At 44.2% G+C, this 27,543-nt stretch overlaps 10 protein-coding genes across 10 annotated transcripts; 5 read left to right on the top strand and 5 right to left on the bottom strand.

Annotated features, from left to right (window-relative positions):
• Positions 1–7,660: 7,660 nt before the first annotated feature.
• Positions 7,661–8,237, top strand: PMZ80_005687 (uncharacterized protein; the record flags this gene model as incomplete). The annotated part of the gene is made up of 2 exons (XM_064874104.1): positions 7,661–7,813; positions 7,860–8,237. 2 exons carry the CDS (start codon positions 7,661–7,663, stop codon positions 8,235–8,237), a joined length of 531 nt encoding a protein of 176 aa, XP_064729826.1.
• A 628-nt stretch (positions 8,238–8,865) lies between these two features.
• On the top strand, positions 8,866–9,794 carry PMZ80_005686 (uncharacterized protein; the record flags this gene model as incomplete). Its single annotated transcript, XM_064874103.1, has 2 exons — positions 8,866–8,884; positions 8,992–9,794. The coding sequence occupies 2 exons, from the start codon at positions 8,866–8,868 to the stop codon at positions 9,792–9,794; spliced, it is 822 nt and encodes a 273-aa protein (XP_064729825.1).
• A 685-nt stretch (positions 9,795–10,479) lies between these two features.
• On the top strand, positions 10,480–11,437 carry TES1_2 (acyl-CoA thioesterase; the record flags this gene model as incomplete). The annotated part of the gene is given in 3 exon segments (XM_064874102.1): positions 10,480–10,487; positions 10,506–11,334; positions 11,381–11,437. 3 exon segments carry the CDS (start codon positions 10,480–10,482, stop codon positions 11,435–11,437), a joined length of 894 nt encoding a protein of 297 aa, XP_064729824.1.
• A 498-nt stretch (positions 11,438–11,935) lies between these two features.
• On the top strand, positions 11,936–13,603 carry PMZ80_005684 (uncharacterized protein; the record flags this gene model as incomplete). The annotated part of the gene is made up of 5 exons (XM_064874101.1): positions 11,936–12,418; positions 12,465–12,783; positions 12,836–13,164; positions 13,223–13,405; positions 13,463–13,603. 5 exons carry the CDS (start codon positions 11,936–11,938, stop codon positions 13,601–13,603), a joined length of 1,455 nt encoding a protein of 484 aa, XP_064729823.1.
• Positions 13,604–13,745: 142 nt separating this feature from the next.
• PMZ80_005683 (uncharacterized protein) lies at positions 13,746–14,573 on the bottom strand (the record flags this gene model as incomplete). Its single annotated transcript, XM_064874100.1, has 1 exon — positions 13,746–14,573. The coding sequence occupies one exon, from the start codon at positions 14,571–14,573 to the stop codon at positions 13,746–13,748; it is 828 nt and encodes a 275-aa protein (XP_064729822.1).
• A 593-nt stretch (positions 14,574–15,166) lies between these two features.
• On the bottom strand, positions 15,167–17,145 carry PMZ80_005682 (uncharacterized protein; the record flags this gene model as incomplete). The annotated part of the gene is made up of 6 exons (XM_064874099.1): positions 15,167–15,391; positions 15,530–16,229; positions 16,278–16,389; positions 16,439–16,698; positions 16,747–16,788; positions 16,835–17,145. The coding sequence occupies 6 exons, from the start codon at positions 17,143–17,145 to the stop codon at positions 15,167–15,169; spliced, it is 1,650 nt and encodes a 549-aa protein (XP_064729821.1).
• Positions 17,146–17,980: 835 nt separating this feature from the next.
• On the top strand, positions 17,981–19,430 carry PMZ80_005681 (uncharacterized protein; the record flags this gene model as incomplete). The annotated part of the gene is made up of 5 exons (XM_064874098.1): positions 17,981–18,147; positions 18,207–18,381; positions 18,457–18,536; positions 18,604–18,880; positions 18,957–19,430. 5 exons carry the CDS (start codon positions 17,981–17,983, stop codon positions 19,428–19,430), a joined length of 1,173 nt encoding a protein of 390 aa, XP_064729820.1.
• Positions 19,431–19,780: 350 nt separating this feature from the next.
• Positions 19,781–20,494, bottom strand: PMZ80_005680 (uncharacterized protein; the record flags this gene model as incomplete). The annotated part of the gene is made up of 1 exon (XM_064874097.1): positions 19,781–20,494. The coding sequence occupies one exon, from the start codon at positions 20,492–20,494 to the stop codon at positions 19,781–19,783; it is 714 nt and encodes a 237-aa protein (XP_064729819.1).
• A 293-nt stretch (positions 20,495–20,787) lies between these two features.
• PMZ80_005679 (uncharacterized protein) lies at positions 20,788–21,393 on the bottom strand (the record flags this gene model as incomplete). Its single annotated transcript, XM_064874096.1, has 1 exon — positions 20,788–21,393. One exon carries the CDS (start codon positions 21,391–21,393, stop codon positions 20,788–20,790), a length of 606 nt encoding a protein of 201 aa, XP_064729818.1.
• Positions 21,394–23,285: 1,892 nt separating this feature from the next.
• Positions 23,286–24,515, bottom strand: PMZ80_005678 (uncharacterized protein; the record flags this gene model as incomplete). The annotated part of the gene is made up of 4 exons (XM_064874095.1): positions 23,286–23,923; positions 23,971–24,180; positions 24,233–24,328; positions 24,377–24,515. 4 exons carry the CDS (start codon positions 24,513–24,515, stop codon positions 23,286–23,288), a joined length of 1,083 nt encoding a protein of 360 aa, XP_064729817.1.
• Between the last annotated feature and the right edge of the window lie 3,028 nt (positions 24,516–27,543).

Raw genomic sequence — 27,543 nt, 5'->3', positions numbered from 1 at the left:
TCTCTAAATAGCCTTTAATCTACTTTCTAGTAATAGTAATAATACCTAAAAAACTACGTATAGCTTCTTAGTTTAAGATTAATAAAAAGTCTATAATCTTCTTTACTTAATCTTAGTAAATAAGTAATTACTCTTTAATAATATATATTTAATCTAAGACTACTACTTTACTAATATTAATCTTAATTTTTAACTATAAGATCTTAAACTTTACCTATAAGAGTCTTAGTAGTAAATAGTTAATTATAAAAGTAAAATACTCTTTCTAGGTACTATATACTAAGATATCGTTAATATATACGCTAATATATTAAAAGCGAAACTTAGTAAATACTATAAGAGATAGTTCTTTATATAATAACGAGATTTTACCGAATATAATATAGTATAATTTGTTTATTATAAAAAAGAATATTCGTAACTCTTATAATATTCGTATTAGTTATAGCTATTTAATACCTAGTATATAAAATATAAAGGATTTTTAATTATTTAAGTATATACTAGTAGCCTAGTATATATTCTTTAGATTCTAGATTAAGAAGACTATATAGCTAAAGGTATAAAGAAACTTATAAATTCGCTTAGCGATCTCTATCTAATTTACTAGTTTTACCTTTTATACGTAATAGTAGTTAAATATAAGTCTTAGTTTATCTTTATTTAGCTTCTTAACTAATACTAGATTAAATCTCTACTTAAATAGTCTATTATTAACTACTATAGTTCTCTTAAAGAGATCGCTTTTAAGGTTATATACTTATATAGTTACTATTCTTTATTAAAAGCTAGTTACTTTAGCTTAGACTTATATAATATTATACCTAGTTGTTACGGATTGATGTACGACTAGGTGCACGACCGGGCATGCGGCTAGATGGGCACTAGGGTACACACCAGGACACACGTCAGGGCATGCGCCAGAAGTAGAATCAGCCAGTGGGCTGAAACCAGAATCGGATAAGGACGAAAACAGTTTGGGATACGGAAGGTTAAGCGAGAAAGCACGTGACATCCTAATAGGGATCTAAGGTTACTAAGGTTCCTAAGGTTCGACCTTGGGCAACCTTGGGCACCTTGGATAAATCCTAAAGAAGGTATGGGACAGGAGTATATAGCAACGACTCTCCTTTGTATAGTTTCTATAGCTTCGTAGTTAACCTAAGTTATGCTAGAACCCTACCTGTGCATAACTCGACCTTGTATCGAATACTCACTGGCCTAACATCCCACTCAGCTTACTTGAGTAGAACCACAGAGGTTCTACTCGTACCATTACTGGTCACGTGGAGACACCGGCCTCATAACACTAGTTTAATTATTACTTTGTATAATATAAGATTAGTTAGTAGTTTTATATTAAGGATACTTATAGCTTTTAGGTTATAATATATCTATAACTATTAAAAGAGCTTTAACTTATTTTCTTTTAGTACTAGTAATTTAATCGTAATCTTCTTCTTCTATATTTAGCTTTTAAGGAAGACTAGATTCTTTATAGTATTATAAAAATATTACTTAACGCGTTACTTTATTAAAAAGAACTTAAAGTTCTTAGTAGCCTCTTAAGGCGTCTGATTATTACTAAGAGAAAGTAAAGAATAATATAAACTTACTACAATTAAGAAAATAAACGATACTTATTTATAAGGATAAAGATAATTAATATATAGCGATTAAAAGTATTAATATCTAAAGTAAAAGTAGCTTAAGTTATAGTAATAGGGTAAAGAACCTTAGTCAAACTAGTAGTAAACCTTTACTTTATTAATTATAATAAGGCTTATAGTAATCTATTTTATCTTTACTTTTAGTTTATATAGTCTTTCTTACGTAGTTCTATTTAAAACTATTTAAAAACCCTAGCTTTTTCTCTTAATAATAGCTTATAGTATAGCTTTAGTATCGTTTAAGTTATTCGCTAAGAAAAATTTATTACCTAAAGAACCTTAGTCTTTCTCTTTAATCTCTTTATTATTATTATTCTCTATATCTTCTTAATTCTTATTAAAATTACTATCTTCTTCTTCTTTAACTTAAAGAGATTACTATTCGTTCCTAAACGTAACTTTTTATATATTAGTATTACTCTTATTCTTATTATCTATACTAGCTTAGCTAAATATAGCCTTAACTATAACTTTAATAAATTTTTTCTATAGGACCTTAACGTTATAAATTACTTTATCTCTCGTCTTATTACTTAGTATAAGTATACCTTCTTAAATATAAAAATAGGTATTAATACTTTTAAGGAATAGTAAATCAAGTAAAAGTAAAATTTACTTGTTTTTTAACGAATATATAAAAGCTTATATCTTATATTTAATATCGTTAACGTTAATATAAAATAATGCCTAGTATTTTAGTATATTTGTACTTTTATTAGCTATAATTATATAAAGATTCGTTCTTAAAAGAAGTAACTTAGAGATAAGTTATTACTTTAGGCTAAGATATTAAATTAAATTAGAATATATTAAGTTAATATCTAAACCTTAATTAGCTATTATATAGTTTCTATTAATCTTCTACTTTTAGCTATCTTTCTTCTTTAAGACTTAAATAGGTAGGAACTATACCCTATAGTATCTATTCTTTAACTTTTAGTATATAATCTTACCTAGTAGAATTTAACTAATATTAAGTTTATAAAGCGACTTTCTTACTACGAAGATATTATTAGTAGTTATAGCTATCTTAAATACTTTAGCCTTAATACTACTAGTTATTATAAAGTTATTATTATTAAATTATAGAGTACTTAAGCCTATAGCTATATTATCCTTTTTCTTCTTAGTAGCTCTTAATATTTAAAGTAACTTCTTTATCTTACTACGAAAATAAGGAGATAGCTAAGTAAGCTAAAGAAAAAATAATACTACTTCTATATCTATTAAGTTCTTAAAAACGTTAATTAGTAGTTTTTCTTTTATATCTTTAATAGCTTAGTTAATTCTTTAAACTCGCTTCGCTTTAGTTATATATACTCTTAGCTTTATAATCTTTTTAGTACTATTAAGTATATTTATATCTTTCTCTTATAGTTCTTTAGTAGTATTATTATTAATATATAAACGCTTTCTTATATTATTTTCGTTATTTATAACTTCTATAATATCTAGAACTACTATGATTATTTTAGCAAGATTCTTACTCTTCTCTTTTTTTAATTAATCTTTATTATTAGTAACGAGTTAAAAGATAAGAGTATCTTAAGAATCGTTATTATAGTTTACTTTAATATAGTTCTATTACTCTTCATTAATATTATAGTTTAGGTTAATTAGGTTAGTTTAAATAAAGAAGCTATTATAATTATAGTAAGCTTTAGTATATTCTTAAATAATATTTCTAAGGTACTTTTACTCTTCTCTTAAGAGTAGTACTTAATTATAGTCTTGAATAATATAATTAACTCTTTAGCTATATCTTATATAAAGAGGATTACCTTACTTATACTAATATAGTGTCTATTCGTTAATATAAAAATTGGTTAGCGTAAAGTTAAAAGCTATAGTACTACTATATACCTACTAAGTATAACTACTATTTCTATCTTAATACTATCTATTTTAAGAAAATAAACTATTATTATTAGAATTACTTATACTAGTAAAACTTATTTTAGTATTTTAAGCTTAGTAAGCTTAGTTCTATAAGGCTAAATCTTAATTATTATTTAGTATACTAATAATAGTAGCTAATAAAGTAATAAAAGGGTTTTAATTCTATCTAATAGAATTAAATAAATATAATTAATTTAAGTCTATAGCTTAAATATCTATAACTACTTTTCTATTAGATAGGTATTATATATATTATAAAATACTATTAAGAACTCTCTTACTCTTTATAATATATTTAACTACTTACTTATTTAAAACGACTTCTTACTATTCCCTTATAAACTTATTATACTTTTTTTTTTATAAATATTTTTCGTTATTCCGCCTTAGCCTTTAGCTATATACTCTTTAATATTCTACTAGACTTATAGTTATAGTCTATTATCTTAAAATAAAGCTTATAGTTCTAAAGGCCTAAAATAAATATCTTAATTAATATATTTATAATACTTAACTTTATATAAGAGAGTCTAGTATTATAAGCTATATCTTTTAAACTAGTTTACTTTAGCTTTAGTAATATACCTTAATAATTATTATTAAGAGACTACTAGTTACTTCTCTATTTTATACTTAAGATATTACTTACTAATATATAGTCCTCTTTATTTGTAAATAAAAATAACTTTTATAAAATAGTTTAAAAAGATATCTTACTTATTAAAAGAGTATTATCATTAAGGTTTTATAGTACTAAAAGTTCTTATATTAAGTAATAAGATTTTATTTAATTCTTCTTACTACTTCTTTCTTAATATAACTCTATAACTCTTTAATCTAGTTTACTAGAGTTCTCTTAAAGCTATTAAAATTATTACTATAAGCCTTTTTTTATTATTAATACTACTTTTATAAGTTTTAACTAAGTACTTTAGTATAGATACTATTTTATTTACTAAATAAAATTATAATAGTAAGTACTTAGGTATTTAAGGCTTTAATAAAGTATTTAAAATTAATAATACCTTTACTACTAATAGTATTTCTACTACCTATTGCTACTATAATATTTAAAATAAAAACTAGAGCTAGTATATATACTATTAATTATATACTTATATCTAGTCCTAGAAGTATAAAAAGACTATTGAAGTACTAAAGAGATTATAAATTTACTTTTATACTACTTATAGCTACGGTTATATATTCTTAGCTTTTTAATTAAAGAGGTAAAGTAGTTATAAAGATTAGTATAAGGTTAAAAATATATCTTTTAGATATTATAAAGCTTATATACTAGTTAGCCTTAAATTCTCTTATTAAATACTAGTGTAGTTATATTATTATATAGCTAAGCTAAATATCTTATTCTATTATACTTTAGCTAATTACCTTATAAGTTGATCTGTTTAAGGTATACGATTTAAGAAAGGATAATCTATTTTAAGATAATATACTCCTTAAACTCTAATTACTAATAATAGTATTCTAGGATTCTTAGTAATCTTCTAAAATTTTTTATAGTATAGTAATCTTTTATATTACTATTAAGTCGTAGAAGTAAATTCTTTAAATTAATTAATTTAAGAATATTTAAGTTAATAAACTAAGATAATAAGTATTTTAATAACTCTAGACTTGTTATACTATATATCAGTTATTTTAGGTTAAGAGACTACGAAATTCTATATTTAAGAATATAGATTTAGGGACTATAAAGAAGGAAATTAGCTTTTTAAGTTTTTAGTACTAATTTCTATTACTAGACTAAATAAAGAATTCTTTAATCTATAATATATAAACCCCCTTTCGGTACTAACCTTATATTAATAGGAATACTACTTTCTAAACCCTTATTCTTATAACTTATATTTCGTCTTTTAGATCTAACTTATAGTTATCTTTTACGGCGTAGTAGTAGCCGTTAAGAGACTTAAGCGTATTTAGAAGCTACTAAAGACGTACGAAGTTATACTTCTATACGTATACCGAGTCGATATAGCCTAGCCCTAATAGTATAGTTTAACGGTAGCTAGGTACCGTATACTAATTATAGGGTCCTACCTACTTATAAATACCTTATTATTATTACTTTAAAGACTTCTAAGAATCCTTTATCCCCGTCGCGAATAGTTTATAATATTTTACTTAGCGCGGGGGAAAACTCTTACCGTACTTTTATATATACCTTACCTTAATACCTTAGTATCTATAACTATACTACGTATTTAACCGACTCTTTCTAACTATAGTACTTAGAAGTCTATAAATTTAATATCTAAAACGCTAAATCTAAGTAAAAACTATTTAAGAAAGTTTTAATTAATACTATAAGCTTAGTTATTAAGTATTTACTTTAAGACTTATATATACTATATATCTACTTTAGTAGAGTATTATATATAAATAAGATATTTTATAGTGTGTCTATACTATTTATAAAGCTAATAAACTAACGAAATTAAATATAAGCTTAGTAGTATATTATAAAGACTAGGTATATACTTAGTACTCTTAAAATAGGTTAATATATACTTAAAGTATTTAATAAGAGTATATAAAAGATAAAATATTAATAACTATAAGTATAAAGTTACTATAAAAGTTTATATTCTTTATTTTACTTTTAGAGATCTTAGAGGTTTATATTTAGAATCTTAGTACTATTTCTTACTTTAATAATCTATAAACTTTATAGACTTAGTATATAAGTCAAGAAGATATAGTAAAGTACTTAAAAGTTATAACTTTAATATAAATTAGTATATTTATTAGCTACTTAAAATTAATACTTTTTCTTTAAAGTTTTATAGATAAGACGCTATTTTAACTTATTTAATTAAAGTTAAAGCTTCTAGGATATATTTTAGTATATAAAGAAGATAACATAAAAGTCTTACTAGATAAAGTAGTCTTTTAGAGTTCTAAGCTTGTTTATAAAATTAACTAATCTACGTTCCTTTTTATTAATATAAGCTTTCTATATAATTTTATAGTATAATCTTCTATATAGTAATACTTTATATCTTATATAATATACTAAAGGTACTTATACTTATATAATAGATATAGAGACTATAGTAGATAGATCTAAAATATTATACAAAAAGTAGCTATGTTTAAAATAAAATAAAATAATTATAAAAGATTAGTATTTAAGTCTAAGTACGTAGCTGAATAGTAGAGACTCTAAAGTATATATCATTGAATTTTTAGCTAACCACTACCTCGCAATAGGTGTAGAGGAGCAGCTGAACAAAGTAAAGCCCAAATGTCACAAACCATACGCGACGGGGATGGCAGCACCAAGAACAAAGGGCTTAGATCTACGCTAACCATGTTTGGAATGGCGTAACAATTGTTATGATGGACTTGTCTGTTTACAGAAAGACCTTCCCAGGTTTTGTCGCGTGACTGCTGAACTTGAGCTTCTACAAAAAACATATGCATCCGGGTATAGCACTTGAGCGAGAATGAACGACACTTAAGTATACCTGATACTGGAGTGCTCGAGCGATCTCTCTCTGGAACCACATCACCTCGCCGCGCTTCGAAGGCCCCACAGGGTCGTTTCACCATGGCAAGAGATCTGAATTATCTATGCGGTGGTACACTGTATTCAAAGTGAAACTATGGAAATTTGCTACTAGGCAACGGCTACACTCTCGAGAGATACCCTGACCTTGGCTTGTGTATCCACCGCTTGATACTCGCAGCCCATTTCGCACTCCGTCACTTTCACTTATGCTAGTTTCTAACAGACATTAATGGCTGCCTGTAAACATAGGCAGGGCAACTACGATGTGGCAAGCTAATCAGCCATGCCAGGCTACAAGCACAAATAGTCACGGTTTCAATCAACACTTTTCGGAACTAAATTGATCTTTAAGTCAGGATTTGTCACTTGTACGCTGCTAATTTGACCAAGTCACCACTACGGTATTCTCAAAAGATATAAAGCCGTCGCAGTACAACGCGCATCCCGCTGCTTGTCCTACCACCCTCCGTTGGTGTCAGCCCAGACAATCGTTCGATCCTGTTACCTTACAATCTAGCACCCTCATCGTCAATATTCCTCGAAATCAACTATCATGGGCTTCCGCGACGCCTCGGGCAAAGAGAAAGTTGTCATCCTCCTCAACGCCATTATTCGTCTGGCTCAATTCATCGTCGCAGCGGCAGCCCTCGGTGTATATGGTCAGCAGAAAGGCTACTGGCTTGACCATGGCATTCCTGCACGAGTTGTGAGTAATCGTACTTTCGCTATTCATTGCCACTAATATGCCCCAGACCTTCGAATTAGTGGTAGGCTCGTTAGCCATCGTCACCGCCGCAGCCTTTGGTCTCATCCCGTTCTTCCTCTCCTACCGACCTGTTGCTCTCGGCGCACCCTGGGACTTCATTCTCATGGTCTTCTGGGGCGCTGCTTTTGGTCTGATGAAAGCAATATTCCTGCGAAGCTACAGAGATGACGACGACAGATTTGGTCATACAGGCAAGGACGATTATGACGATTACGTTGGTCACTGGGACACGATGGAGCGATCTGCCTATATCAATCTAGCAGGCTTGGCTCTGTTCTTGATCAGTGGTGTGATGGGTCTCGTCCTGTTCTTCATCGGTCGGCGAAGTAGCAGTGGCGGCCGTACGAAGGCAAGCTATGCCTAAGGATCCGGTCGACAAGCTGGCAACTCTATCTGAGCAGGCAGTATCGAGAACGGGCGGCAAGGAAGAATTCAGGAGTACGACTGAAGAGCAAGAATATTTGATTGATCACACAGCCATCGTAACGATGACTTCAGAGACGACAAGACAGATAGGAGACAAGGTTGCTAACGACGCCTCGCAACGACGCGTTGAGCACCGATGTAAGTCGGTAAGAATCTCTATGAGATGAGAAGATGAATAATCACAATGCCTTCTAATATTGACTTGCGTGTCGATAGCACTGGGCTTCAATGGGTGCTGGTCCAGGAACCCAGGGCAGGTTCGCCGAACACGAGCGCCCGTCAGCCCAAACGCTCACCCCCGCACTTGTCCGCCGAATGCGCATGTGATACCCGGAATGCTGACATCGAACTTTCAGTACCAGAACTGCTTGTTCCTGAAGAGTATTTCAACACCTGCACCGCAGCATCTTTCGGCATCAAAGACTCAGAAAGCGAGTTTGATAAGTATACTTGCGTGCTCCATACATCGCTCTTTATCCCTGCGTCGAAACACAAACGTCAGCATGGAAAACCAACAGCAACCTCTTCCAGCATGGCTATTCTCCTTAATCTTTCCGCTACCCATGATGGGTGTCGCCGCTTGCTGTGAGTCTTCCTATTATTATTGCTAGCCCCTTCCCTGATGACCCACCCCTGATACAGCATCGTGCCTCCTCCCTAGCAACAACCAATTGACTGACTATGGCTCAAAGACTTCTTCCTCGCCGCGCTGCTGAACCCGCATCTCGCCCTCACCTTGCAGATCGACAAGATCCGCTTCAAAGCTTTCGCCATGTTCTGGAAGTTGTTCGGCAAGACTTTTGCCAACGACGTTCCTTCGCCTGATCTCGATGACATGATCACTCAGTATTGTCATGGGAAAGTGCTTGATATTGGTCCGGGCGGAGGCTACCAAATCAAACGCTTCAACGGTGCCTATCAGCGAGGCCAAATCGAGACTATCTACGGCGTTGAACCAGGTGTCGAGATGCATGACGATCTCAAGGCCGAAGCCATGAAGACGTTCGGCGGGGACGCCACAAAGATCTACAAGATCTTGACTTCAGGAGCAGAACCGGATGAGCTCGTGCCCACTCTAGCAAAGCAGGATATGCTGGCGACAGAAGGCATCTTCGATACGATCATCACTCTTCGAGCCCTATGCGGTATTCCACAACCGAAAGAAACAGTAGATCTCTTCTATCGACTACTCAAGCCTGGCGGCCGGATCATATTCTTTGAGCATGTTGTCAATAGTTGTGAGCCGAATCATGGTGGCAGCAGAATTGCTTGGCTGTTTCAGCAAGCCTACATGTTGATGGGTTGGAGTTTCTGGAGTGGCGGGTGTGAGCTCACGCGAGACACCGCGAAGAATTTGATGAATGCTGCTGCTGTGGATGGTGGTTGGGCGGACGTGAAGATCCTAGACAGAAATCCTGGAGGGTGTGTTCCCGAGATCTATGGCTACATGCAGAAAAAGGTCGCCGCGCGTCAAGCGATCAGGGTGACTATGTGAGAGCGTCCGAAATCTGGGGGTCTTTGATCATAATGTTCTCGCTTTTGGCATGGGTTTGCTTTACGTGGGATCGGTCACGACCATGGGCGATGCAGCACTGTACTGTAAGCTTCTGGAGTTCATCTCCTTGCGAATTCTGCTATTCACTCTGCTGGATCAGTATCGCTCCGTAATTGAAGTAAGCCACTTTATCGCCGCTTTGGGGCTTGGTAGGTGCTCCAAATCATGGTTTTCAGGCCACCTTCCGGACAGTCACCGCAGCCGGAGTTGACCGCTTGATCCACCCAGATTTGTGCTCAAAGGTGGCCGCTTTGCTTGGTCGGGCGGTGCCAGGCGAGCCAGGCTTACCTAAAGTGCTGCCAAGCCTACAGCTCGGGCCAGGAACTTGTACCTCGGCCTTTTCCGCTTGTTCTCTGTCGGCAACTATCAACAGCAGAACTCAAGCTATATCGCCGAGCTGAACAACGCTCTGTGACAAAGATTGTGGGCGTCATCCGGTATAGCAACAGTGAAACTATTGCGAAACAGCCTGAAGGCTTCACCGAAAGCAACAACACCAAAGGCTTTCCGACTTTGCAATTCGCACGGAGAATCGAAGGCTATGGAACAACCTGAAGGCCAAGTGCCTCTCGAAGAGTGCCTTAGACTGGCACAAATTTCTACAGTACGTTGCGATCGCATCACAATGTACTAGTCAAATTCTCATCGCAGCAAGGATGTCTACCAGAATATCAACGAACCGTGGACTTGGCCGAACAGTGCTGTCGTCCCTGGTGGCTTGCTGATGTCCGAATGTGCTGTTGCAGCCCAGCACACAGTGACGGACGGCTTCGTCTTAGACAGCCTGCAAGCCCACTTCCTGGGTGGACCAAGTCCTAAGAAGCCTATGCAGTTCAAGGTTACCCGTCTCAGCAATGGCAAAAGGTTTGCTGTCAGAGGTGTTGCGATCGAGCAAGATGGAAAGGTCATGCTGACTGCCACTATCCAATTCGTCTCTTCATCGCCATGGAACGGTCCAGCTATGACCTACTCGGTAGCGAGGCAAACGAATCACATGGTCCCCAGAATCACACTCGATGATCTTGAAGTTGGAAGACACAGGCTGGGACCATTCATGAAAGTCCAGCGATTGCCTCTGACCTACAAGTCTAAGGAACCTTCTCCCTCTCCGGTATCAGGTGTTACTGCGTCAGTGGCACAAATCACCCCTCCTATCACTGAACCAGCAGGTGGTAGCATTCATATTCTCGGCATTATCAACATCTCCGACTACCACGTCATGGACGCCCCAATGCAGTTGTCAGGCATCACGTTCGGGATGTGGGCTGTCAATGACTACTCTCGCAAGCCAACGCCTCAAATGCACAAGATCGGCACGACTTTGAATCATACCATACACTTTCATACCCAGCATGGGTTTCGAGCTGATGAGCTAACATATACGGAAGACGAGACTTCATGGGCAAAAGATGGCAGGGCAATGATCAGCACAAAAATCTTCTCCCAAGGAGGAAAGCTTATTGCCACATGTGTGCAAGAGGTAAGATCTTGTCAAACGCGCTTGAACAACAATTGACATCATGCAGGCGTTCTACGTGCTCAAAGAAGGCGCTCAGAGCACGAAGAGTGGCACGAAGCTTTGACGTTCCTGTGGAATCAGTGACTGGAAGCTGCTTCTACCCTGCCGCTCAGCAGTCAGCACATACTAATCGCAAGACTGCGCCATTTTTACTGCAAGGGCTTGCCGCTTCCTAGGTATTTACATGGTACATCAACTTGTGCTCGTTCGGAGTTCTACAGGTCTTTGAGGATCGAAAACAGGGAGCCAGAGGCCGATATCGCCCTACCAGTGGTTCGAAGCCAATTCTGAAACGCCATGACGACCCAGGAATCTGGGCCGCCTAACTTCTGGGGCAGTTATTCTCCAAGCTAATTTGCGGGGTCGGACTTTACCTTGGTTATTGCTTAACCGAAGCAAGATAAACGTGGACGAGATCCACGTGGAACCGGATATACAAGTCGTCCATCTGCTACAAAGTCAAAGTACCACAAAACTACTACCTCGTTGCCGCCACCTTCAATACATTACGTTCCATTATGGGGAACCTCAGTATGATCCGTGGGCGCTTGCTCATCGCACGATGAGTCTCTCCTGTGCTCTGGCCTTCTGCATGTACGGCTACGATGCTGGTGTGCTTGGCGGTGTACAGACCACGAAACCCTTCCTCGACGCGATGGGACACCCTACAGGCACGTATGTCATACCTATGATTGCATCCTCATACACATTAGCAGCTGCCGTCTGTTCGCTTGCCGTCTCGATCATTGGCCTGCCGCTCGGTCGTCGCAACTGCATCCTCCTGGGCGACGCCTTCGTAATCGTGGGAGCAAGTCTACAGGCTTCCGCGTGGTCGGTACCGCAGATCATCGTTGGTCGCGTGCTCTGCGGTTTTGGCATCGGATTCATTTCTTGCACGGTGCCAACGTACATGGCCGAGATGAGTATCGAGTCTAAGGAGAGGGGCCCTGAGGTGGCTGTGCAGTGTGTTTTCCTGATCAGCGGTGTCGCCCTAGCATACTGGCTGGATTTCGGAGTCACTCGCATGACTAACCAAGTCTCATGGGTCCGTCCTCCTCTGAAGCCTTTGTGAGTCGTGCTAACGCGAACAGAGATTCCCAATTGCGTTCCAGGCATTTTTTGCTGTTGTTTCGGGCCTGGGCATGTTCTTCCTGCCCGACACTCCACGATGGTATTATGCCAAAGGTAGGAACCAGGAAGGCGACGATGTGCTCTCACGCCTGCATGACCGTCCATTGGATGATCCAGCCGTGCAGGAGATGAAGCAGGAAATCATGGCAACCATTAAGCTGGAAGAAGAAGAGGAGAACAAATTCAACGTACTGCATCTGTTCTGGGACACGACCGACCTTCGAGCAGGACGCCGTATCAGAATATCATTCCTCGTTCTGTCCATTCAACAGATGATGGGTGAGCCCTGGCATACTCTGCATGCTTAGTCACACCCACTTACGGACTACAGGCATCAACCTTTCGGTTTACTACTCCACGGTCGTCCTTGCTCAGATCGGCTTGTCTGCTTTTCTTTCGCAGCTTCTGGCTGCTGTGATGAACACGCTGTTCGCAGCTGGCACCTACTTCCTTCCTTCAACTATCGAGAGGTTCGGCAGACGCAAGATCATGATCTACTCTGCCATCGCCCTAACAATCTGCATGATTATCTTCGTCGCCATGATTGGCTTGAAAAATCCTACTAAGGGCACACAATGGACAGCTGTAGCCATTGTCTGCATATACAACTTCATCTTCGGCTACGGATGGATTGGGGTGCCCTGGCTGTACGGACCAGAGGTATGTCGCTATTGCTTAATAGCACGCTCCCAAGGAACTCGCTGACTTGCATTGTTAGATCGCTCCCCTTAAGCTTCGCCACATCGGCGGCGCCGCAGGAGCATTCGGAGAATGGCTCTTTAGCTTCATTACAGTCTTTGCGGGCGGTATCGCACTAGAGAACGTAGGTTGGAAGATATGGCTTTGGATGTTGTTGTCCTGCGCTGCGGCCGTGCCATTCGTGTACTTCCTGTGCCCTGAGGTAAGTGATGATACCGTGTACCAGGCACATCAAGAACACAGCTAACTTGTATCTCAGACAACTGGAAAGTCTTTGGAAGAGATCGATCTCATTTTCGCCAAGCAGTCCGTCAAGGACTCGATGCTGGCAGATCAGATGAGGAGGCATCATGGTTTTGGCGATGAGAAGGAGGGAGTTACAAGAATGGAGCAAGTCTAAGAGAGCAAGATGAACACGGACTAGCCTGGCTTCTACGTCCCGGTTGGAATAGAAAGGCTTCTTCAACTCAATGCTTAGCGCTCAGCATCAGCATGCCCGAGGTGCTGTTCCGCCTATTCATGCTTAGGCTCGTCTTCCTCGCTCAGTCGAGCTCCCCATCCGAGTTCTCCTTCCCCATCACTGCGTTCACATCGGCTACCAACTTGTGCTCAGTCATGCCTGTTAGTTCAGCAAACGCATACTTGACGACCAGAAACGGCTTGTCATGCCGATCCTTCGCAAAATCTTCGTCGTCGAACCTGCCTTTACCCTGCACCTTACAACTGCAACCACTGTATACCTCAAATACCTCAGCATCAAGATCTATGACGTATGCCCACTCGCAGTATATCGTATCCATGATAAACTCAGGCATCAGCCGGATTGCGACCTTTTCTTTCGCATGGGCGACCAGACTGAGGATCTGTGCACCGCAGTCTCGAGACAGTGACGGCTGAACCAACATGAGTGGTGAAAGCCCTGCGGTCTCAAGCTGGTGTTTCTTCTCGAACTCGCGGCGCTCCTCCCGTGTCATCGAGTGCATTCGATCGCGGTGCTCTTTGCTGTTCAGGACCTTTTTCGCTTCTTCAGCCACGTGCGCTGCGTCTTGGTTGAATTCGCTGATTTGCTCTTCCGTTGGTGTGTACAGCATGTCCTTGTCGAGAGCTGCCTTGAGAGCAGCGACATTGTACTTGGGAGCAGCTTGAGTCTCTGGTGTGGGATTCTCTGCGGGGCTATGTTCGTTATCGTTGACATCGCCTGCAGTCGCAGGATCACGGTGCGCCTCGTCTGGAGCAGCGTCATTGTCGGTGTCGTTCAAGAATTTCACAATATTAATGCCCTGGCCCTCCGGATAGCCGTCCCATTGGCCGTATTGAGCAATGTGCCATTTGCCTTTGTACCACACGAGAATCAGGTGACGGGTACCCATCGTGTAAGCAGTGGTGGGTCTAGATGAGTTCAGCTAGAGTTATCGAGTAGCGAGAGTTATCAAGGCCGCAACACCGACAGCTATATACTCTTCGTCCATTCTGCTTGCACTCTTACCCAGTGACGGCATCAAGCAAACAAGACTAATGCAAGCTTGGTCCCTTGCATGGTAGTTGACTAGGTTTCAGGCAACTCTAGGCACCGCATTTAGGCTTTGAGGCGATTGGGTAACGCTACCGGTGGTGGGGTGGACCGCTTGTTCCCACTCTGCCCGATTCATTCACGCCACCAAATCCGGTATAACAATGCAAGGTATGCAATATTAGCTACGGTTTACGTGTTGACACAGGACATGACACAGCTTCGAGGACATATGATGTGCTAGCTGATTGACTATTTTGCCCGAGATCAGGTAGAGAAGAAGTTCAAACCTAGTGATACTTATTTTCTAGGATCGAAATTTGTCTGAACCGCTGGATGAAAGAGTCATGGAGGACCAACCACACAGTGTTCCTGACAGCTTCTAGAATTCTAGAATTCTTGAGCTCCTAGCTAGACCACCTGTACCCTTTTCCTCGCCTAAGACTGCCCCTGCTAGTACAAAGCACGCCTCGCGAGCTTCTCCATAGCCTCATACAACCTGGTGTCCTCCTCAGACATCAGAGATCTCTTCTTCGAACTCGAATCTGTACTCGCGAAGACCCCCAGTGGCTCATCGGGCTCGCATAATACTGAGCCGCCGGAGGGGAGTGTGCCGTTGACGAGGTATGCTCGGATAGCGTTCGCTGTGCATGTCGATGGGTGGGCTATTGAACCGTGCTAGAGGGGAACAATGGTTAGTGTATGATATTTGGTTAGGAGACGTTGGGTGGACTGTATTCTGGGGTGGTTGGACAGGAGTGGGGAGCTGTGTATCTCGGAAGGAAAAGAAAGAGGCGGAAGAGGTAAGAGACTTACACCGCCAGTATTCTGATGGACAACTCCACTCCCAGGAAAGCTAGCACTGGTATTAAATGCAGACTCAACTGGTGTTAATGTATCCCAGGTGTTTCCAATCACAAGCAGAGGACTCCTCGTCACATATTCACTCTTCCACTGGATCTGTTCCTTCGCCTTCCAAGGCCACTGGGCACATGACATCGGCTGTCCCCCTGCTATCCAGCCCCCTGTAAGCTTGCTAGTCCTCTCGAATTCCTCATAGACAGGCACGAGATCGCTGAGATTATCGGCGCGGAAAGAGTGGTCGCTGCAACGAATGGCGTATGGAGATTCTGTAACTTCGGCAGGCCAGCTCGGTTCATCTGTGGCTTGGAGAAAGCCATTGAAGATGTCGTAGGCTTCTCGAAAGCCTGTTGTGTTGCTTGTGATGAGGGAGGAGAGTAGTTGCGCTAGCAGGGGCCAGCCGATCGGTGACATAGGCTGCCTGAGTCCGGTGTTGATTGATGCTGTTACGGAACCGTATTTTATGAGATCGTTGATGGTGGGTCCCGTGGCAAGCGGTTGCTGTCTGATGGATTCTAGCTTTTCCCATATCTTGGTTTCGATTTCATCGACACTGCTACCTTGTTGCGAGAGGATGCACGCGTCGGGTGCCTTGAGACAAGTTCCCAAGAAGTGACGTAGGCCAGCATCGGCCTTGTAGACCTGTTGGTAATCCCTGCGCATATCAGTATCTTGACTTGATGTCGTTAATGTTGCTTCGTACCTTCCATCGTAGTACTGTTGCAAGTTGAGAACAGCGTCGATGATAAGCTTGTCAATCCTATCTGGGAACATCGCTGCAGCAGTTGCACCAAGAGCGGAACCATAAGAGAAGCCTGAAGCAGTGTCAGACACAATCTGATCATCCCCAATGGCATAACGTACCCCAGTATCTGAGTAATCCATCCTCACCCAATGCGTCCACAATCTGGAACAAGTCTCTGATTGTGAAAGCCGTGCCGACTAGTTCGCCGACACCAGAATCTTCGTGCTCTCTGACGCAAGCTTGAGACAAGATCTTTCTCTCGGCAAAAATCTGACCTGGGGCTGCGTCTGAGCTATCAGTTGACGCTGGTGTCGCTAGGAGCGACAGGGCGCGCTCAGACTCATTGTAACAGTGGAAAGGAAGAGTGTCGCCGGTACCGCTGCAAGAACTCAGTCAAGGTAGCCGCGCTATAGGGACGCTGACTCACCGAGGGTCATGTCCGATTAGGTCAAAGTGACCTCCAGTCAACCTGAGTTTGTCAATCCATGCATTTCCGGACAACGAGCCCAACTCACTCCAAGAGGCCTTCACCTCCTCCAGCGACAAGCGAGCGAGTCTCTAGGCCTGGTCCGCCCGCATTGAACAGTATGCTTCCCATGAACGGCTCCTTGGTGTGACTGACTCGGACCATCTTCAATTCCAGAGTGTCATACTCGGGTAGAGTATAATCAAGAGGTACTTGTAACGTGCCGCACTCATATGGTGCTACAATACTCTCGTTTTGTGGGCAGGCGAACCACTGGATTGTCGAAGGGGATGTAGGTGCTGCCTGAGTTGATGTCAAGAACAGGGCAGACACAGCTGCTACTCGAAGAGAAGAGCGCATGTTTGTTCGTAATAGGAGAGGCCTGTGTCGCACCGGGTTTTGACCGTTAGCCTAGAAAAATGCAACGTGGATACCTTGCTTTCCAGATTGCAAATGTTGACTTCGAGTTCAAACACAGGAGGTCCGGGCCTTTTATAACTTCCGCCATGCTCAGCTCAGTCTGGGACTGTCTCTGGAACAACGTCATGTTCATATTGGTTTGGTACTGACAAGAAATGAAGAAATTTGTTAGCAAGGCCAGAGCACCTGCGAGAGCTTAGAGGGCGGAGTCTATGCTATTTGCTGGTATGATCATCGTTGCATACCGGGACCACGTCAACTGCTGATGCAATAGGAGGCTTGTGCTCGCACCGGAGCATAAGAGGTTGCAACATCATTGGTTGTATGACCGACGCGAAAGATGAGCAGACCGTTGCGACCAAGAGTATGGACTACCAGCAATAGCATGCGTGGAGAGGCAAGGCTGGCAGCGGAGGGTATAGTTAGGAAGAGGAAAGGTGTGAACATCGCCAAGATCATGAAAGCCATCACCTCGGCGAGGCTTGGAACAAAAGTTCAGTGGAGGTGTACAACTCCAAATGAGGTTTAGACCCCGTTGACCCCACATCAGCCCAACAGGAAGTCACGTTATTTATTTCTGTACGCATGGGGGTTAGGGGCGGGCTGTCCTCTCTACCTCGGCATTGCCTTGGCGCATTCGGCTCGGTTGTGAGGAGGCCGTTGTTGCACAACGTGACCACAACAGCAATTATGTACGAGTCGTCTACAAGATGGCAAGAACCACATCACAGGCTCCTTGCCCGTCTGATAGCCAAGGTTAACATAAGACACTAACATGGGTTCAACGACAACACGCGCCGCAACACGCCACGATCTCAACGATGATGCGTTGGGGAAGTGGCTTGAAGAGGCCAATGTGATCCCGAACCTAGAGCTACCTGTTATATCTACCAAGATTGGGTATGGCCAGAGTAATCCGACGTACTTTGTAGATGATGCTTCGTAAGTCATCAACAGCTATCGACCTCATCCAAGCCAACGGGTATTGATGGAAGATATAGCGGCCAACGATTCATCCTGCGGAAGAAGCCTTCCGGCACGATCATAAGTCCGGTGGCACATCAAGTCGATCGGGAGTACAGAGTGCTCAAGGCGCTGAACGCTGTGTCGGGCTTCCCGGTGCCGAAGGCGTATGGGCTGTGCATGGATACAGATGTTATTGGTACAGCGTTTTATGTAAGTGTCGAATCGACCATGTGGGCGCCCGAGCAACACGGATTGAATACCAAGCGCTGACCATGACGGCTGCAGGTCATGGAATTCATTAAAGGCCGGATAATGAAGGACTACGTCGAGCTTAGCGAGTTATCGCCCCAGGACAGATACAAGGCGTGAGTTTTTCATCTACGCAAATCGAACTCCATCAAAGAACGTTTGCTGATCATGTTCGCACGGCAGGTGGTTCTCACTCATTGAAACGCTAGGCTGGCTGCACTCACTCGACCCCGATAAGCTCGGTTTGCAAGGGTACGGCAAGAAAACAGACTTCTACCGTCGACAATGCCAGACTTTCCCTCGCATCGAAGCTCAACAGGCTGTAGTGAAGGACATCAAGACGGGTGAGCCACTGGGTCGAGCACACGAGAGGTACGATGAAGTGATCGATTATGTCAGGGGTCATTTACCACGGGATCGGTATGCCATCATCCATGGGGACTTCAAGTTTGATAATGTGGTATGTTGTACTTCCAACTCCCACGGCGATTTGGCTCAGTGGAGCCCGTTGAAGCACATCTGACACAACATGCCAGATCCTCCACCCGACCGAACCCCGCGTGATCGCTATCCTCGACTGGGAACTCAGCACGATAGGTCACCCCCTCGTCGACCTAGTCTTCACCACGTCGCCCTTCTGGCACCTCAACGCGAATGCCGCTGCCTCCGATAACGCAACCGCCATAGCCTACCACAGCGCAGAATCGCGCCGCGAGTACGGTCTACCCGATCTCAACGAGTTGCTCGACAAATACACAAGTATTGTGGGCTACGATGTACGGAAAGACGGAAACGGACTGGATATGGAGGTGGCGAAGATCTTCAACTTTGTGAGGGGTGCGACGATCAGTCATGGGATTCAGGCGAGGACTGTGACGGGGCAAGCGAGTAGTGATGAGAGTCATTTATATTTCAAGAATACGAGGAGGAGTGTGGAGGCGGCGGTGAAGCTGATTGAGGAGGTAGAGAGTGGAAGAAAAGGTGGTAGTGGGGCGAAGGCGAGGTTGTGAAGGGTCAGAAATGCGATCCGGGGCGCAGTGGCACCCCTATCAGATATATCATGCTATGGCAGAAGAGCGGCCGTTTCGAATGCATTATGGAAATATCTGCGTGTCGAACAATACCTTAGTGGAGTTGGCATTGAGATATAAAGCTTGCATGGATATTGGTTTAGTGCTAGTGATGAACGTATGCAACTTGCAACGCATCACTTGGCTCCACATCAAACCCCTCGACCATCCACCAAAGTAGACAGGAAGCGTAGATGTGTCATCCACGGCAGGTTCTGCCATATCATCCGACAACTTGATCACAAAGGGAAACTTCTCCTAACAGTATCAGCCCTTGATTGAGCAACTCCTTACAACCACCCATGTTTTGCCAAGTGCTTCTTCCAATACGTATCGAAGCTTCGGTTGTCTTCTGTATAGCGCGGGATTATGCCGTGCCGCCAATGACCCTTCTTGTCAAGGTGTGCCTCAAGCGTGCATAGAGCTGAGCACGAATAGCCACAACTCCAGCAGATCCTACCGCCACGATTAGCAAGATGAGAGATGGTGTTCCATCGCTTCTTGCGGAATGGCACAGCATGAGATGGCTTTTCCTGCAAGTGCTGGCGAAGGTCGTCATCGGATACGAATACCGTCAGGCATGATCTGCACTCTGGGACAAGAGTGTAAGGCTTATCCTGCGTGGTCGTGTGGTAGAAGCCAGGCGTACTATACATTATGTCGCGCTCAGCGCCGGAGCTCTTCTGCGCATTGGTAGTATCTCGGATAGATTGAGAGCCAGATATGGAGTCGTACTTGCTTGGCCGGTAGAGAATGTCGTAGTAGAACCAAGGCTGGTCGAGGTCATCGTATGGCGGCTGGCCTTGCTCAGCGAACTGGATCTCCACTCCAAGCGATATGGCAGACCCTCTGAAGTATGCCACCAGTGGGTGCGGTGTCAACGGACCTGCTACGATAGTGTTGTCATCGTTGGACGAAGCTTCGTCGGCATCTTGCTGATCAGAGGGCGGCGTTTGTATCAGCGCTCTGAAGCAACGCAACGTTGTGTTGCTAGCAACGTTCATATAGTCGTCGCAACGCAACGTTGCAACGTTGCGCAACAATGCCAATACGCCCAATACGGTTAGCGCGATCTATCGATAGCCTATCGATAGGCTAGAGGGAGGGGGTATCGAGGTGGGTCATTCTTCAGCCTTGGTGGATGCAAGCCTTATTGAATCTTAGCCTTGCCTTACCTAATATCCTTCCACCATATCGGATTGTTGCGCAACGTTGCGCAACGCTCGAATGTCTGTTGTGCAACGCAACGTTCCGCAACGTTGCGTTGTTCGACGTTGCGTTGCTTCAGAGCGCTGGTTTATATAATGATCTTAGCCTGCATCTGCTTGCAGGCAGAGATCAACGAAAGATAAGCGGCAAGAATCTGTGCCTGAAGCGGCGGGTTAGATCCAGGTCGCCAGCTGCCGATGGCTATTTCGAGTGTCTCTAGATGGGTGGATTTGCGTATGACCTGTGCCACCTCGATCGCATCCTCTGCTGTCTTTTTCATAACTAGAGGATAACCTGGGCCAGATGAGGCGTCGCTCAAGGTGAGTTGAATAGTAGTGGCGCGAACGACCTCAAGTTCGGAGAACCTCTGGTATTGGTAGCATTTTGAGGTTCGACTCGTGCTCTGGAATAGATTGACCTTGCCGTTGGCCTTGGGGTATCGGAATAGGCTTCGCTGACCTTGACCAAGTCGGAACATTGGCACACAAGGCTTCAAGTAGACAATGGCCTCCTCGTGACTCTGTCTGCAGAGACTCAAGACTTTTGTCGACTCCAATACTCCAGAAGACATTGGCTGTAGTATCAGCCAATATATGTAGTTACGCATTTCTCTCGGCAGGCTGAAGAAACCATGCGTGGTATCGTGCACAATCGAATCAGTGGTTGAGGTGGTATTGTTTGAAAGAGCGTCCATGTTGCCGACTTGTTCTTGTCGATCTGTCGTATTTGTCCAGGTAGATAGATATCTCAGATGTGGGGATTTTCGCCTGATACTAGCCTGAATAGCAGTTGCAATGTAGCAGTGGACGAGCAGTATTTGAACGGTCGACGTCGCAAACGATCCATGCTGTGATATTAAGTAGCGCCATAGTCACAGCAACCGTGATATCACGCGCGGTGACCGTCGAGAATCTCCCATGGGGATATATAGATGTAGATGACTGGCTGCAAAGCCGTGCCGTGAACTTGCGGATCAATGAAGTGGGGCAGTGAGCATATTTCACCACCGTCGTTGGTCCAAGCAATCAGCAACTGCTTGCCGTCATACAAACGTCTTCGGCGGACAAACACCTTGCTATATCTTGTACTATGTGACGTTGGAGAACACCACAGATCTCAGTGAGTGCCCTCTGAATGACCTCAGTGATGTGTATATCCATCTGCTTAATCCTGACGAAGCGAGCTGCCACCGATTGTGGTATCTGCCTCCTGATTTAGCTCAATCTTTGCTAGGGCAGACCCTGTACCAATGTTGCCGGCAGAAGAACGTCCCGCGTAGAAGCAACAGGTTCGACCTGAATATCCGCCTTCGAATGGCTGGATCTAAGATAACCGCTCCTTCTTGTGATCCTAAAGATGGTAGTGAGTAGAGCAGGGTACTATCCTTTCCGAACATCTGCATTTTGCTGTCAAGGACAGACTACCACGAGTTCATGTAGAATTTGACAGCCTCAAACACTGCAACAGGTTGACATTTGCCAGTGCCTTACCGTGGTTGGTGCCGCCGAAGCAGGGTCCGATCTGGCATCTCAACTTCCGTCGTCGATCGAGCAGGGTCCACGGTTTTTCGAAGCTCGTGAGCACAAACAATGGTACTCCGTCGGGGATTTATTGTGTACATTTCGAGGAAAAGGAAGTCCAGGGACGATGCCGAAGGATGACTTGCGGTGATCAAGCGTTCGATCGTGTCTAGACGGAGACTGTACCGCCCACAGCTTCAGTATCTATGGTCGACAAAGGTGTTTTAGGCACGTTATCGAATTGAGAGAGCTTTTGAATCGAGCCAGGTTACCACTGGCACGACATAGGTACTAGGACTGAGGTTCGTCTACCTCGTCTGTCTCATCTGCTGACCAGCCGGGACACTTGCCCGCCAAGGCTATAGTGGAGTCCATCACTGTGCGTGAATGGTTCACGTGGTCGACCGGATACGGGCATCGTTCCTACTCAGCGACACCATGTTGAACCAACAGGCAAGGAGGCAGAAGATGATTCGGCTCTTGGACAGCCAGAATCTGCATCAAAACCTTCTGTGGAAGATATAATCGCATTACGTGTAACCATTCCCATATACCATATATTGAAAGCAGAGATTCCCCACAAACCCAACCATTGCGAACCATGCCCGGTACCATTTGCAGCGACCCTGTTCCGAACCAGACCAATTCCAAGAAAGACCATCCATCAACATGCTATAACAAGAAACCTGACTGTCCGACCTCACCGCAAGTTCCAGATACGACCAAAGTAAGCAAGTGTCTGCACGACCGCGATCCCGATAGAAGCCCTGCAAACCATCCTCGCAGCCACATAAGTTGAGGTATCACATGCTCGCTGAAAGACCACCCAAATGCCCCTCAGATGCAATATACAAACCCAGAAACCCCTCGAGAAGCACTTGTTCCAGCGCGTATCAAAGTGCCAACATCGAGAGCACACCAAACCCTCCACATATGCCTGACCATGGCCTTGTTCAACCTTCCTACAAGACCTTCCACCAACACCTCGTATGTACCAATCCATTCGTGTCGCAATATGGTAAGGTAACCATCCGATGTTTGCAAACAATGTATACAGGCGTGTCCCTTAGCTCCAGACGGACGAGCCAATCTTGTTACCCCACACACCACTTCCTGTTCCCCACGTACCCATGGAAGGAGCTTGATTCTCTTTCTGACCCGCACCGGAGTTGCCAGATGCTGCTCTGTCATTCCCAGCCTCGTTGTTGCCAAATCCGAAAGCCAGCGAGGACGGTAGTGGAGACGTAGTCCGTTTGTTCATCTGCCCAGGCATGTGCGGTGGGTTTGGTCGACTCCCGATTGGTCCCATTGAGCCACTGATTGGTGCTGTAGTCGACTTCGAAATGGTGCGAGAATGCACGGAATCGTCACCGGTAGGAGGCGTAGGTGCTTTCCCTTGTTGGTGGGATGGAGGAGATGTGTTCTGGTTTTCACCAGTCTGTTGCTGAATATTTTCTCCCTGCCCAGGCATGCCAAAAGGGTCCATACCTCTAGGTGATGGGCCTCTCATGCCTCCGGGTCCTGACTGTTGTTCGTTCTGGGCCCCCTCTTGATTGTACTGGCCATGTGGCACGAAACCGGCCCCGTCAGGTCCGTAAAGGGCTTGTCGTTGTCGTGCGATGAGCTCCCGTCGACCTTCCTCGCTCAGGGTGCTCGGGCTCATCGATCGGTCGGATTTGTTGGAAGCCATTTCTGCGAGAACGCCTGAGGGTATTAGCTGCGTCAGACATCGGTTGGCGCAGGGAACGCACTTCTGTTGTATTGTTGCTCTTGATGGTAGTTGCGAAGCTCGCGTTCTCGCTGAGCAGCCATGCGGCGTTTTGCTTGCAACATCTGGTCGGCTTCGGAGGGTCTGCCCTGATACCGTTGGGCGGCATAAAAGTTTTGTTGGCCAGCAGGTGAACGATGCGAATGCCTGAAGTCACCAACTGATTGACGTCCGTGATGCGCTCGTGGGCCTCCTGGCCACTGTTAGTACTCTTGATTGAATTATTCCTTCCATTCTGCGCATACCATGGGGGCTGTACATGGCAGGTGGTGGCTCTCGCCTCGGTCCACCTGCATAGAGCTTCCCACTCTTCACCAGATTATCAACCGCTCGGTCAATCTCTATACCCTATTAGCATCTCTTATGTGTATGCTGTCGATCAACGGTACCTTCGAACTGGGTGGCGAAAGCATTCGGCTCTTCCCTCTGCGAGGTTGAGCTGGCACCTGAACGCGACGGAGGCGGAGGCTGCTCCCATGATGCCTGCCGTACAGGAGCTTGCCACCCCTGAGGTTCGTAAAATGACATCCTCTGCTCTTTTTGGTGGCTGTTGTTGTTCGCTTGGTTCGGAGTTCGGACGGGTAGTTCGAAGTACGGTGTGGCAAAACGATTCGCGCACAATCTGATAGATGAGGGTCAGTGGCTGGCTGGGAAGCTGTCAAAGGAATGAAGGGCATTTCGCGAGGAAAACGTGGGAGACAGCATGTCTTGTGTGCCGAAACAGAGGGGTGACAGATTTGGTACGGCTATCAGTGGGGAATGGTGGTGCGGTAAATTTTCTTAGTTGATCGCCTGTTACCATGAGGGGAATTCCATGTAGACAAATCATCTGTCGGGAAATGTTGCGAGACACATGTCGAGTGTCAAATCGAAGACTTTGGGTGCTCTTGAAACTTACCTCGTAGCAGGATAATTCGCGATGCTGGACAACGGGCGAATGCTGGCTGCTGAGAATGCTCCTGCGATACTGACGATGGTGCTGAATCCTGTGACGGGATGGTTGGGCAAGAACGAGAAAATTCAAGAAAGAAAAACGCTCGCGACTCGTACCGCCGGGCAAAGCGCAGATTATTATCAGCTAGAATCGAAGACGAGAAACTGAAAGTCTAGCGGAAGGCGCTAGCATGGTGGCAGCATGCAACCGTGTTGCGAGGAAGAGAGCGAGAGCCACCATAGCGCACGAGGAAAGGAATTGCTCGAAATTGCTAGCGGCCTGCTTGTGGTTAGAAGTCGTTGAGGTCCATGCCAGACGAGTGGCTCCGGGAAATGAGCCTCTCTTTTTAAACTCTTCGTTCGCTAGGCAACTGTGCAGAAAAGATCGTTGTTCTTGCGCAAACTGCGTATGTTCTATACGTAAGAAGCAGTTCTGGCATGCAACAACACGTACCTCGATACTTCTCACATCACTGGACCGCGTGCGACGCATAACAACAATAATGATTTGCAAGTGTGATGCAGCTCGTAGACTCCATCGAAACCCACAAAGCAATCCGGCCTGGAGATTTGAGGTTCCATCGATGTTATTGGAGAGGCCTCAGGCATAAATCGGTCAGTTCGTGACCATGGGAGACCGAGTTCATGTACTTGGAGTAGAGTACGAGTTTGTAGTGCTTGCAGCAGACTCAACGAGACGCGGGCCAGGGTTGTTGCATAATTGATTAAGGCTGCATGGCGCCTTCCCTTTGCGCCTGAACACCATCGGGAATTATGCGGTTTTGCGCAGTAACGTGCTGCATGAATCATGGTCGATTTGTCGGCAAAGCGCGTAGACTCGAACGCGGTGACATGGAATAACTGAGAAGTCAGCCACGCAACCGCTTGCCTCAGTGGGTGTTGTGAGGGTTTATTCGACCGGTTGAACTGGTGCATGTCTCGTGACTCCAATCGTCACTGCGAATGATTAAACCAGAGACTTTAAATGGTTGAATACTCGCATGTCTTGGCGCATGTCGTTCCTGGTTCGTGTCGGCCACGGAACGCGTGCTTGGACTTAAAAAGCGGTGGTTACTTCATCGCGATAAAGTATACCTAATTAGTATGTAGATACATTCATCTATAGACAACCATCTCGTATGAGTAGAGTAGAATATACTCTCAAGGGCTGCTGGTGAGTGAGTGCGCCGATGCCTGTACTGGCACTATTCCAATTACGGACTATGGCTGGAAGTACAGTAGGGAGGTCCAACGCGGTCCGGGGTAAGTTACTCCCTCCGCCATGCGGTTTCAGCCTCAACCAGGACGGCTGACCGCTTTCTTTTTAGATATGTATCTGATCTGATCTCGGTGTATTTTCGTACACTCCTTGAAGACTGTATTGCAGATTTTTTCGGGTATGATTAAGAACTACTATTTAACTGCCCAGTCTATCACTCTGCATGCAAGGACCGTGCCACATACCCAGCCATTCAGGACTTGGTTTCTAGCCAATAACGAGGGATTCGGTGGCCAAACTTGCGCTCAGATGACCACCCTTAGGAAGCGTCTGGCTCGAGCGCACCACCGATGATGCGTCAATGTCATGTCTCGTCGTCTTGTTCACAGCACTATCCAATTGGTGTGCCCCAGTGGATGACAATGGGCCGCAACTCACGTGCTACAGGAGAGGATTATAGTGGCCGTGCGATAGGGGATATGCTGGTACGGAGTAGGAGCTGACAGTGCTTACATTAGGTGAATTTCTCCCAATGGCCGCCGGATGAAGTTCATCCTGACTGACTCCCTTTGATTGGAAGCTACATAGTCTGTCCATTTCAAAGTACGATTTCACTCGACCCCTTAAAGCAGTACGGAGTAGTGTCAATGAGCATAACATACTTCCCATTGTGATGAAAATAACCATTATGACGATGATGCAGAATGATCATGTTGTGCCGTTGCAGCCGCTCCTGCAGGACTCCACGCTAGAGTCAAGGACCGCTGTAAGTGGCTTGGCAGGTCGATCCACAGGCACGCCTCGGGCTTGTGCAGCTGAATTTAGGCTGGTGGCTCGAGGAGAGTGCAGGAGCACAAGGCTATTCCAACCCTTGAAAGTTGAGCGCAGTCAGGAACGACTCCGATCGTCCATTCGTGCCTCTATTCCAGAGGAATTATTGGCTACTCTGCAGCACCACCTCGAACCTGAACCTCACGTCTCATTTCCCTCACACCTTGTCTACGTTCCGTCCTCGCACTTGACGACATTTGGTGTTGCTTCCTCTTCCTGCAGCACTCTGACATTTGCCTCCGCATACGCGACTGCCGCTACCTTTCGTCTCCTTCCTCAAACACTACACCGAACGAACCACGCCTTACTTACGCCCAGTTTCTGGTAACCCTAACGGTCTTGATTGACAACAGTCAGTCTGTACACTACAGTCGAAAGAGCGTTTGCACAAAACCATCTGTATAGCAGTCACCCTGGTTGCACCTTCCCCACAACAGCTCAAGGGGTCTTCCGTCCATTCACTCGAAATAATTGACCGTCAATATTGGCTGGTTCTCGCATTTGCAGGCTGGAGGGTACGATTAACGTTATCGGGTTCTTCAAAGTATTCAACTGTCTGTGTGCTCACGTCGT

This window comes from Knufia obscura, assembly GCF_036327395.1.
Source record: "Knufia obscura strain CCFEE 5817 isolate CBS 148926 chromosome Unknown scaffold_6, whole genome shotgun sequence".
Taxonomy (NCBI): Eukaryota; Fungi; Ascomycota; class Eurotiomycetes; order Chaetothyriales; family Trichomeriaceae; genus Knufia; species Knufia obscura.
This window is presented reverse-complemented; position numbering and strand designations above follow the sequence as displayed.